Raw genomic sequence first — 12,791 nt, 5'->3', positions numbered from 1 at the left:
TGTGTACATAGGTAGGTCTTTGAGATGTGATTATCTCTAAAGTGCCTGGGCCAGCTCTCTTGTGAAATGCCCTGCCATCTGGACTGGTCTGTTTCTATGTGTGTTGGAGCTGTTGTTCCCTTACAGCTGATTCACTGAAGGTGTGAACTGTGTGATATTTCTGGAGAGCAGTCTGTCTGCATGCATGAAAAACAGAACTGAACGTACACTTCCAGGAATGTCTCTCAAAGGAGGGGATAACAGGTGGACAGTAAAAAGACTTTCATGAAGTCAGTATTGCCAATACCAAAATAAGCATCACCTATAACAAGAACCTAAATAATAATCAGCAAAGAGTGAACAAGCTAAGTTGTATTCTACATTGTGTGCAATGAAACATGGAGCCAATGAAATAATGAGACTTAGATAAACCAGGCATGCATGGTAGTGCACACCTATAATCCCAGCACCTGGAGATGGAAACAGGAGGTTCAAGAGTTCAAGAGCCACCCAGAAGTGGTGGTGCATACCTTTGATCCCAGCACTCCGGAGACAGAGCAGGAGATCTCTGTAAGCTGGAGGCTAGCCTGAAAACAAACAAACAACAACAACAAAAAAAAGAGTTCAGGGGTTAGGGAGTTATCACAGTCTCAAGGATGAAGACCTGAGTTTAGATTCCCAGAAGCCACGTAAAGCAAAACAGTATGTCTGTGATCTCAGCGCTCCTATGCTGAGATGGGAAGTGAAGGAGCCAATGAACATGGTGTTCACACAGCATCAACTAAAGGCTGTCTCAATCAGGGACTGACCTGGAGGTTTTCCTTTGACCTCCACATGGGAGCTCTGCCACCTGCACACCTGCCTTCACATTGTATGCACACATAGCAGTTCAAAGTTATCCCTCACTGTATAAGGAGTTCGAGGCTAACCTGAGCTACACAAGACCTTGTCTAGGAAAACTGTCAAGCTGCTGAGATAAATGAAAAGTTAAGCTCATGTTAGTGAACAATTGAGATCAATAAAGACCATCCAAAAAGAGCCATTGGGTAAAAGGGGATTAAAGTGGGATGTGTAGGTATACTAAGGGATATTGGGAAGGGGAAGCAGAGAGACCTTTACACTGGATCAGGGAGGTACTACTTTAACCAAGCAATCAGACTAGATCCCCAACACTGGAATAAACACCAATCCAGTCTCCTCTTGCTCAGTATCCATGACACTCAGATCGCATTCTTATCAGAGAGATGTAACCAGTATCTGGTTAGAAACAAACAGGTCAATACATACATAAGGGCATTCTGCAAGAAAATTGGCTCAGGGAGTTAAAAACTGTCCACATGACAAATTATACACAGAAGGAGGGAATATTCTATAGTGGTATTGTCAGACCGGTCATCTTTCAAGGGCTCCGAAATGGATGAAAGATGACCAGAGAGACATAGTAACCAAATAAAGTATCTGTGAGGAAGACTGTGAGGTAATTGGAGAGTTTGAATACAAGCTGGGTTTGGGATTCTATTATTTTGTCTATGGCAATTGTGTGTTAAATGTTTCTGTCTCCCCAAAGGAAGACTCAACTCCCAATGTGATGATATTGAAGGTGAGGTCTTTAAGAGGAAAAAGGACTTAGATGAGGCCACAGGGTTGGGCCCTGATGGGGTTGTCCTTGCCAGAAAGGTATAAGAGACTTCAAAGCACAGTCTCCCCCTGCCCTTTGTATGTATATATTTCTCTCAGTTTCTTCTCCTCTCTCTTCCCCCTCTCCTCTTCCTCTTTTGTTTATTTCCCTTCTCCTTATCCCTTCCTCTCCTCCTCCCCCTCTCTCTCCTATGTGAGGACACAGCAAGACAGAGCCATGAGTAAGTCAGGATGAGACACTTACCCAGAATTATGTCAGTTAACACCTTAGCCTTGGCCTTTCAACTCAAAGACTGTGGGGAAAACTGTAAGGTATTTATGCCCACAGGCTGCAGTTTTTCAGTCAAAGTCCAAGCTAAGGGTTAGGCCCAGTGCTGACTAGCGTGTAGTAAACACTGCTTTCAGCCTGCCCTCTATTCCAGGGCACTTACAGTGAGAGCTGTGATGTCTGTAGCTTATTTCCACACGGTTCAATAAATTGCTGGTAAATAGATGAGAGAGAGAGACAGAGGGAGATGGAGGGAGGAGGAGGAGAGAGAAAATGCTTGAGCAAATGAAAGGCAATGTTAATAACACATGAATCTGGGGAAAGGGTATCCATATGCTTTTTGTAGTATTTCTCCAACTTTTTCCAGATTGAAAAAAATTCAAATCAAGTGCATGGGGTGGGAGTGGCTAGAGATGCAGCTCAGTGGCAGAGCACTTGCCTAGCACGCACAAGGCCACAGGTTCAAACCCCTCAGTACCACACATCTACACAAAACAAATGACTGTGTTGTTTTTGTTTTCCAGTTGGGTGTGCTGGTGCTTGCCTGTAGTTCTGCACTCAGGAGGTGGAAGCAGGAGGATCAGGAGTTCAAAGCCAGCCTCATCTATATAGTAAATCTAAGGTCAACCTGTGGGTTTCTCTGTTTAACAGCCTTGACTGTCCTGGAACTCACTCTGTAGACCAGGTTGACCTTGAACTCACAGAGATACGCTTGCCTCTGTCTCCTGAATGCTGGGATTAAAGGCATGTGTCACCGTTGCCTGGCAAATGTGGACATTTTTTTATAGTCAGTTAAAAAAAAAAAAACAACTTCAAAGACCAGGTTGCCAGGTTGCCAGCCAGGGGCAGCAGAGTTCAGATTTGGATGTAGTTGCAGCCAGCTCCAAGGCCAGGACTCCTTCTTTGGCTTCCCGTTTGTGATTGCTGTTCTACAGATACAGAAATGTTATTGTCTTTCACAGAGACACGTCTACTGGGGGGTAAAGGCAGAACTGAGGCCTGAATTTGGGTCTCCTATCTATCCAACAAGCCCTCTTCTTAGAGCACTGAGCAACCCGAGGCTGCAAAGAGCCTGGAAGGAACACTCTGAAACTGGGCTCAGACTCCCTAAACTTGTGGCTCCCCTGATAAGGAGGTGGGACCTTCAGCACAGGAAATTAGTCAGGCCTTTGGAAAAGAGCCAAGGACTGGCAGGAAGCTCAGAGTGGGCCTCAAAGGGGTGATATGCAGTAAAACAACAAGTGCAGTGATGTTGACAGAATCACTTGATGCCCTGATTAAGAGGCATGTGTTGTCACTCGTGATGGGCACTGGGAAATCCTGGCTAGAGACATCAGCTGGACAGGCAGCCATGGGCATTTCTAAGCCATCCCGGTTGTAGACTTACCAACTAGGCTATTCTTGAAAGAAAAAAGTACCATCAAAGGACATATGCTGACACCTTCCAGGTGCTAAGTGGAAACATGCAACATGTGTGTCCCACTGGCAGCTGCAGTCTTCATCCATGCTGGGGCTTTTGTCTCTTTCATTGCTTCTTGACTCTTGATAGTCTTGAGATAGGTGCCACCATGCTTAATTTGTTTGTTTCTGAGACAAGATCTCACATCCCAGACTGGCCTCAAATTTGCTATGTAATCAAAGATGATCTTGAACTTCTGATCCTCCTGCCTCTACCTCCTGAATGTTAAGATTACAGACATGTACCACCAAACCACATTGCAGTGCAGGAGACTAAATCCGTGAATACTGGGCAAGAATTCTACTGAGCCACATCCCCAGCCTCTGCTTATCTAGATATATTTTAATCTGCATCTTAATCTTGCCAAGAACTGGGAAAATATGACTTGCATACCTAAGTACTTCCAGAAAGATTTCCATCCTTTTGTACTCTTGAACTTGTAGCCTAGGGCTGTTCACACTCTTCAGGTGTGAACACACTCTTCCCAGGATGCCCTGAGCCCTGACATGGATACCAAAATCTGAGGCTGAGTCTTCCATGGAAGCAGAGAGCTCTGTTCTGAAGATGCCTGCCTGAGACATCACTGAAGGGGCTGCTTCCTTAAAGTCAAAGACATACCACTGTACTGTATCACATGCTGGTACCATAGCTTATGACTCCATATCAGAGGCTAAATGATAGAGCTTCCAGGCCTCAGAGGAAAGCGTATAACCATGGACTCAGACTGTTCGTTTTTCAAGTGGCCACATGATTTCCTTCAAACTCATGGAAACTTACAGGTCCTATATAACATACCTCCCCCGCTCTCTTCCATCCTTCCTTTCTTCCCTCCATTAAACTTTCTCTGACTCAGTGAACCATTTAAAAGGTACCATTCACTGACAATGCATTCCACATTGTACAACCATTTTTCTCTAGTTTCAATACTTTTCCATCGCTCCGGAAGACTGTAGGCTCATATCACATTACATATACACATATTACACATATACACTATACATACATGTATTACACTCATATACATACTGCACACCCCACACATTACACATATACAAATGTTGGGCAAACCTACATATACGCATGCATAAGCATTTATCACATACATAACTACACCATGTACAAACATATACCCTATGCCCACTGTCTACAACACCCACATTGTCTTAATTAGGGTAACTGTTGTTTGATGAAATACCATGACCAAAAAACATGTTGGGAGGGAAGGGCTTATTTATCTTACAATTCTGCATTGCTTTTCATTCCAAAGGAAGTCAGGACAGGAACTCGAACAGGGCAGGAGTCTGGAGGCAGAGGCCATGAAAGAGTGCTGCTTACTGGCTTGCTCCTTCTGGCTTGTTCAACCTGCTTTCTTATAGAACTCAAATCCATCAGCTCAGGGATGGCATGACACACAATGGACTGGGCCCACCCCCATCAATCACTAATTAAGGAAATGCCTTACAGTTGGATTCTCATGGAGGAATTTTCTTAACTAAGATATGTACTTTCAGATAACTCTAGTTTGTGCGTCAAGTTTACATAAGACCATCCAGAACACACACTAACTGCACATATACACACTCACATGATACTATACATTTGTACATACTTAGCACACACAAACCACATCCACAGTCTATATGGCATTGTTTTATTTCTTTGAGTGATATAGAGATCCTCATACATTGCTGGTAGAGACAAAAAGCAATCGAGCAAAATCACCATGTCTTCTAACAATTCCACATGTACACACACACACACACACACACACACACACACACACACACACACACACCACTCGACAACACTCTCCCCACACCTAATACATACACCGTCCACACATACCACACACCATTTTACGTGCATATATGCATTATACATATTGTTCACTGTACAAACACATAGGTAGTGTGTAGAGAGTTGTCTGCCTCATAAGCTCAAACTGTAACAACTAGCCTGTGTTATGAGCCTTATCTAATTTGATAACGGCTATTAAGAAAAAGCCATTTCAAAAGAAGAAAAGGAAATAAAGAAAAATGTTTAGCTTGGCAGTGGTGGCACATGTCTTTAATCCCAGTACTCCGGGAGGCAAAAACAGGGGGATCACTGTGAATTTGAAGTCAGCCTGGTCTACAGAGTGAGTTCTAGGGCAGCCAGGGCTACACTGAGAAACCCTGTCTCAGAGAGAGACGGAGAGATGGAGGGGAGGGACCTTTGTGTATGTGTGGGGGGGGGGTTAGAATGTCACTGGGAAAAATGAGGTCACTAGAGGTGTCACTAGAAAGCTGTATCAGGACCCTGGTTCCCACTCGTCTGCCGTGATGTGAACAGCATCTGTCACACGCTTCAGCCACCTTGATCTGCACTTCCCTACCATGGTGGACTTGTCCCTTTGAAATCTAGAGCCAAAATAAATGTTTGTCTTCTTTTACCCAGGTACTATGGTCACAATGATGCAAAAATAACTGTTCATAAATTCAAATATGGGTGTGAGAGAGACAGAGACAGAGACAGAGAGAGAGAGACAGAGACAGAGACAGTATGACACCAAGTCCAGGCAAAGGGTTGTGATTCCCAAGGAACCTGAAAATTAGAATTACCAGTCTGGAGGAGCAGGAGAGAGAACCCAGAAGATTGGAGGTTGCTAGAGGTGATGTCAGTTCTGCCTAAGAGGAGAGTACCATCTGGCTGCACAGTCAGAACATTAGTCAAGACAAAGATGGCTGCTCAGGTGCCCACAAAGCTTCAGGGCTCAGGGCTCAGGGCCCAGAGGAAGCTAGCAGGAGGAAGAATCCAAAAGCAGATCCAAGGACAGAAGATGGTGAGGAAGATTTGTCACCAAGAAATGGCATGTAGGCCCCAAGTACTCCACAGCTGCGGACAGGAACCTAGTGCTAAGCTGCAAGAGTGCTGACGTGTGTAACACCCAGGGACATTGAAATCTACATTTCTGAATAAAGAAAAGTGGTATCCGAAGCCAAGAATGGGCAGTAAGATGCCCTGATGTTCAATTGATTGGTTGATTGATTGCAGTATTGGGGATTAATCCCAGAGCTTTAAGCATACAAGACAAGTGTCCTACCACTAAGTGACACCTCCAACTGGTATTCATTTCAGTTGGCTTCACTTCAAACATGTGACAGCTATCTTTGTATTAAATTTTCATTAAATGTCCTGTACCTTTGATTCTGTTTTAAAAATAATGAACAACTTCTTTGAACCAGGCTTGAGGTTAAAGCCTGAGAGAATGAGGAATCCAGCACAGCTGCTGATCCCAAGAAGTTTCCAAAACGGTCTCCTGTGCATACTCTAAGGGGAAAGTCCCAGGGGCATCCTCTGAGGGTAGAAATGGGGTCAGCGGGTGCTCCCAGCTGAGCAACTGCTTCTCTCATGGCCAGTTCTCCTCTCCTTTCCCTACCTCACAGAGGGTGGGACAGTCTGGTTAGCTTTGTAATCTCAACCACAGAGAGCTGCTCCACCCTTTGTCCCAGAGAAACTCCGGCTTGTCCTGTTATTATTGCCACATGATACCTGGTGCCATCTGATAAGGACCTGTTTCAAAACTGGGCTCCTAATCCCTGCCAAAGTGAACAAGCTGGGCCCAGCTGAGGGCTGAGTAAGGAGCCATGAAGTGAAAGTCAAAGGAGCTCAGCAGGCACCTAGGATGAGATCACACGCACACACGGGTGCATATCTTGTGTGCATTGCAAAGATATGCACAGACATGCTCATGTAAGCGCAGTGACAGAAGCATTCCTACACTTCCACGCCTGGTTTCTAGAACAAGAAAGTCATCCTGAATGCAGCACATTGGAAAACAGTCACAAGAAATTCAAGAGCTTCCCATAAGAAGATGGACAGGGAAGGGTTCGGTTTCCTGTTCTTACACAGAGATACGCCCAGGTGGAATGTCCTAGGTAGGTTTCTGTTGCTGGGATAAACATTACCTGAGGAACTTGGGCTGGAAAGGAATTATTTCACCTCACATGTTCCTGTCCATCATCGGTGGAATCTAGGACAGGAGCTCACAACAGGAACCTGGACGTGGGAAAAGAAGCAGAGGCCATGAGAGAACTCTTACTGGCTTGCTCCCTGTGGCTTCCTTGGCTACTTTCATGTAGACCCCAGGCCCACTTGTCCAGGGATGACACTGACCACAGAAGTAGGACCCTCCTGCACCAATTAGCAATTAAGAAAATGCTTTACAGGCTTGCCCACAGGCCAGTCTGATGGAGGCCATTCTTCAGTTGAGATTCTTTCTTCCCAGATATGTCTAGGTTTGTGTCACACTGACAAAAGCTACGACATGAACGTAGTCCATTGGTCTGTGTCTGGAAAATGACAGCTGTAGGCACCACTCAGCCCAGGTGTAGGTCCCAAACAGGTAGAGATGTTCTAGAACTAAGCTAGTTTGGCATCCCTGTTAGGATGGTGCTAACAGATGAGGATTTCCAAAAACATACCTTCTTCCACATCTCTCCCCTCATCCTGCCTCCCTCCCTTCTCCTTCCCCATCTCCCTTCCATTTCACACACAGCCATTCAGAGTTCTTTTTGTGTAACTCCCCACTGGGTAGAAAAGCCTATTTGTGTTCTTGGAGGCCCCATCCCAACTACCCAGAGAGGAAATCTTTCTGAAATCCACTGTTGCAGCATTTGCCCTGGGGGAGATTACACTCCTCATGTTTATTTTGGTCTGCAGAGCATTTGTGGAGTCCTGCTCCATGTGACCTTCTGAAGAGCAAGCAAGGGGCACAAGGAGCCCACAAGGTCCCGAAGGGGGGGGCAGAGGGCAACAGGAAGCACTTAGAAGGTTTGGTGAAAGCTTACACGTGTATAATGAGCACCTGCATGATGGATTGTTCTTCCAGTCTGTTGTAGAATTCACTGGGAACCAGTTTGAAATAGACAGGATGTTTATAGTCTCAAAGAATCTTCCTGAAGAAGTAACATCATGCCATCATGCGCCTCCCAGCATGATCCACTGAGAACGCATTATTTATGTAGCGATTGTGCCCAAATTTAATTTGAACCTAATCACAAGAGACAAATTAGGCAGGCCCATGTGAGAAGCATGCTAACAACTGCATTCTTCCAAAATGATCACAGAATGACTCAGACCCTTCCCCCATTAGTTCTGGGGGGGGGATACACACTGAGTCAGGAGTCTGTCAAGTCAGGAGTCTATCAAGTCAGGAGTCTGTCAAAGCAGGATCTCACGCTATTTATTTCAACAGGCAGGAACTTACATAGGGCTGAGGTAAGGGATGGGAATCTTAGGATGGGGTAAGGTGACCTGAGGAGTAAGGGCCAATAGTATTCCACCAAGCTGGCAGGTAGCTAGGCAGGGGGCAATCTTGCAGCAGATCTGGCTGAGTCACCCCCACGTGGAGGTTACAGGTTAGAGACAGGTCGCCAAACTCTAGCCAGGCTCAGGAGGTTACACTGGGCTTCACATCCGAGCCTTTCTTAGGCCCAACACATACATACCTGTAACCCACACTCAGGAGGTGGAGGTAGGAGGGTTGAGAGTTTGAAGTCAGCCTGGGCTACACAGCAAAATACTGACAAAAATAAAATAAAAGGAGGGAAAACCCACCATGTGGAAGAAAATACTGAAGAGCCATTCCAGATCAATGGCAACTGTGGCATGGCCTGGTGTGTGAACTGAAGGGGAAGGGGGAATCAGTTCTTCTAGTCTGAGATAATTATGGCCCCTGGTCAGGTTTGAGTGTGGATTGACTATCAGATCACAGGACTAATTAATGCTGAGATTGCTGCACATGATCATAGCTTTGTGGTTATGTGAGAGAAGCTCCTATCCTTAGAGATAAAGTATCAAACACCCGAGGTCAAATACTCAAATGTTCCAGCCAAAATAATGACAACCACGTTGACAAATGGAGAAAGAATAAACAGAGAAAGCAAATATGGGAAGGAATCACTCTTTAGCCAATTTGAAGATGATTTGGAGTTCAGGCAAGCCTTTAAATTTAATTTAATGTGTACGAATGTTTGTCTGCCTGCATGTCTGTGCATCGTGTGTGTACCTGGTGCCTGCAGAGTCCAGCAAAAGTCTGAGTTCCCTGAACTGGAGATACTCACACCTGCGAGCCGCCATGTGGGTGCTGGGGATGGAACCCAAGTCCTCTGGAAGAACAGCCCATGCTCTTAACTGCTGAGCCATCTCTCCAGCCCCCTAGCAAATTTTCTGTGAGGTTGTTTTCAAAGTAAGCTTAAGAAAGGCTGCTCTAGTGTTAAATTCAGGAGCACAGCATAGAAGCAAGATGGCATAAGCATGTTGCTCCAGCTAACTTGGGAGGTTGAGGCAGGAGGATTCTGAGTTCAATATCTACCTATACTACAGAGTGAGTTCAAAGCCAGATTGGGAAACAATGAAGTCTTGTCTCAAATAAAAAGTGGAAGCCGGGTGGTGGTGGCGCATGCCTTTAATCCCAGCACTCGGGAGGCAGAGGCAGGCGGATCTCTGTGAGTTCAAGGCCGGGCTGGACCGATAGCCTCCAAAACAATACAGAGAAACCCTGTCTCGTAAAAACCAAAAAGTGGAAAGGGGGCTGGGGATGTGGCTCAGAGGTAAAGTATTTACCTAGCAGCCATAAGGCCCTGGATTCAGTCATCAGTAAGGAAAACAACTACTATAGGTGCAGACTCATAAAGAAAAAAAGTAGTTGGCACGTATAGTGCTGTGCAGTGTGCTGGGCAGCATCTCGGCCACCGTATCTGATAAGGGTATAGTTATCATACCCATTTTACAGATGTACACACTCACTGGACTCACCAGAGTTAGGCAGAGACTGGGATTTAAGAAGAGGAAAGTAGGCTCAGAGAACTCTTTTGCACTGTTGGGTGTGTGTATATAAACCTCAGGCTGAGTCACACACCTGGCCTCAAGTTCTATATTCCCTGTGTTACTGACCTCAGGCAGCCGGACAGCCTCAATGGCCTGAGAGTTTTAACTTTTTCTTTCTTGCTTTGTGTTTTCTTACAGGTGCCTGGAGATGTTTGTTTATGCCACAGCCCAGTCACATCCCCTGGTATTACCGGACTGCCCATGTTGAAAGGGCCTGTTCAGCTCTGAATGCCCTGGGAGGAAGTTGCTCAACCTGCATGGAAACCAAAACCCTCACTCTGGTTTCCTCTGAAAAACGTTGCAGCAATTTCTTAGCTGGCAGTGGCAGAGACCTGGCCATTGCCTAGACCTCGAGCCATCCAACTGGCCATTTTGTAATCATGGATACATCTGGCAGAAGTTCATTGTTTGTTTGTTTGTTTATTTATAGGCTAAATTTCACTCTGTATCTAAGGGGGCTCAAGCTGACAGCTCCCAATCAGCCTCCAGGTACTAGAAGTACAAGTGTGCCTCACCACACCTCACTAATTCCAGATTTTTCAGTTTTCCTACTAAGTCTTACAATAAATTAAAGTGGGACTGAGTTTTCCAGCAATGGTGATGCACATCTTTAATCCTAGCACTTGGGAGCAGAGGCAGGCAGATCTCTGTGAGTTTGAGGCCAGCCTGGTCTATCTAGGACAGCCAAGGCTGTTGGACAGAGAAACCCTATCTCAAAAAGCCAAACAGCAGCAGTAAAAACAACAAAAACAAAAAAAGAAAGTGGGGCTGTGCTCTTAGCAGCCTCAGTTTCCTTCGTCATACATGTCCTGAGGCAGGTGTGTGTCCTCACTAAAAAATACTGAGAGGGAGGCTGGAAGGAACCTAGAGGCTGCTGATGGGCTCCACCCTGACATTTCACACATATGTGTCATTCACTCGTGTCTGTGCCCCCTGCTGCCCTAGTTCATTCCTCCATCCTCATGCTGTCCCTTTCCCTCCCTCAGTCAGCCCTTCTTTCTGGGTTCATGTCATGGCTATGTATGTGTAGCTGAAATCTAGATTCTGGTATTTCTTTATTCTCCCATTAGCCTCTCTTGTCCATTCTTGTCTCCCCTGTCTCTATCCCCCCACTCACTGTTCCTCTTCTTTCTCTAAGACATTTATTAACTTATTTATTGTGTGTGTTCATGTATGTACAGGTACTTGTGACCATGTGCACACATGAACGTGGAGACCAACCTGTGCTATTGCTCTTGAGGTGATGCCCATCTTGGTTTTTTGTTGGAGGTGGGGGAGCTTTGTTTCTTTTTACTTTCATTTACTCCGTATGTGTTCACATGCCGCAGCCCTTGTATGAGGTCAGAGGATATCTTGTAGGAGTCATCATCTCCTTCCACTCTTTGGGACCTGGGGATTGAACTCAGGTTTTCAAGCTTGGTGGCAAGCATCTTCACCCAGTGAGCCTTCTCACAGTTCCTTCCTAGTTCCCCTTCTGCTTTCATCACACACACACACACACACACACACACACACACACACACACACGTGCACGAGCGCATGGGCGCTTCTAGATTCCTAACATGAGTGAAAACCTGGACATAGATATTCTTTTTGTGTTTGTTTGTTTATTTGTTTTGCAAGACAAGGCTTCTCTGTGTAGCCTTGGCAGTCCTGGAACTTACTCTGTAGACCAGGCTGGCCTTAAAGGCAGAGATCCTCCTACCTCTGCCTCCAGAGTGCTGGGATTAAAGGTGTGCACCACAATGCACGGTTGACATAGACATCTGTAAGACATGTTTTGACTTACTCTGTACCCAGTGATGGATGCTTAGTGAGTCCTTGAGGCAGGCTGGCACATCCCCTGACAGAAGGGGCATCTGGACAGAAGACACTAGGAATCATATCTCTCCATTATTCTCATTCTTCCCAGCCTGGCACAAGTTTGCAACCCACTAAACTGTACTTTTCATGAAGATAGCTAGCTATCAAAGTGGCTCAACACAAAATCACAAATGCAATTAAAGTATTATGAGGGTTTTTGTTTTGTTTTGTTTCCAGATAAGGTTTTGCTATATAACAGTCCTGGCTGTCCCAGAACTCGCTCTGTAGACTAGGCTGGCATCAAACTCACAGAGATCCACCTGCCTCTGCCTTCTGAGTGCTGGGATTAAAGTTTATATCACCACTGCCTGTCGAGGTTTTTTTTTTTTAACTTGATTGTACAAGCCTCAAGAATGAACTTTGTGGATGATAGCATCATGTCACAGTGTCAAAATGTTGGAAACAACTGTGATCTTAATCTTTCATTCAGGTCAATAAACAGTGACTAGGGATATGGTGCAGCCGGTAGAGTGCCTGCCTAGTGTGCCCAGATGAGGGATGTTGGTTCCTACACCACCACCTCATAAGCTGGGCCTGTGGTGCACACTTGAAATCCCAGCACTTGGAAGCTGGAGGCAGGAAGTTCAAGGTCATCCTTGGCTACATAGAGGTGAAAGAGATTGAGTGCAAACTATAAAGTAATTCCCAGCAGGCTGTCTGCCCATGCCAACCCTGCAGGCCCAAAGCCCTTCAGAGACCCCAGACTTTCATGGA

The 12,791-nt window shown here is 45.6% G+C and overlaps 1 protein-coding gene across 1 annotated transcript in view; it reads left to right on the top strand.

Moving 5' to 3' along the window:
* The window catches only part of LOC121143533 (rabphilin-3A-like), a 59,440-nt gene extending 48,822 nt beyond the window's left edge, over positions 1 to 10,618 (top strand). Inside the window, exon 2 of the mRNA XM_040755611.1 lies at positions 10,353 to 10,618. Coding sequence (XP_040611545.1) covers positions 10,353 to 10,422 — 70 coding nt within the window. The 3' untranslated portion in view covers positions 10,423 to 10,618. The remainder of the gene's footprint in view (positions 1 to 10,352) is intronic.
* The last annotated feature ends 2,173 nt before the right edge of the window (positions 10,619 to 12,791 follow it).

The sequence above is a fragment of the Mesocricetus auratus genome, unplaced genomic scaffold (genome assembly GCF_017639785.1).
Source record: "Mesocricetus auratus isolate SY011 unplaced genomic scaffold, BCM_Maur_2.0 Super-Scaffold_100013, whole genome shotgun sequence".
Classification (NCBI taxonomy): Eukaryota; Metazoa; Chordata; class Mammalia; order Rodentia; family Cricetidae; genus Mesocricetus; species Mesocricetus auratus.
Note: the sequence above shows the minus strand (reverse complement) of the source record. Positions and strands in the feature narration are given on the sequence as shown.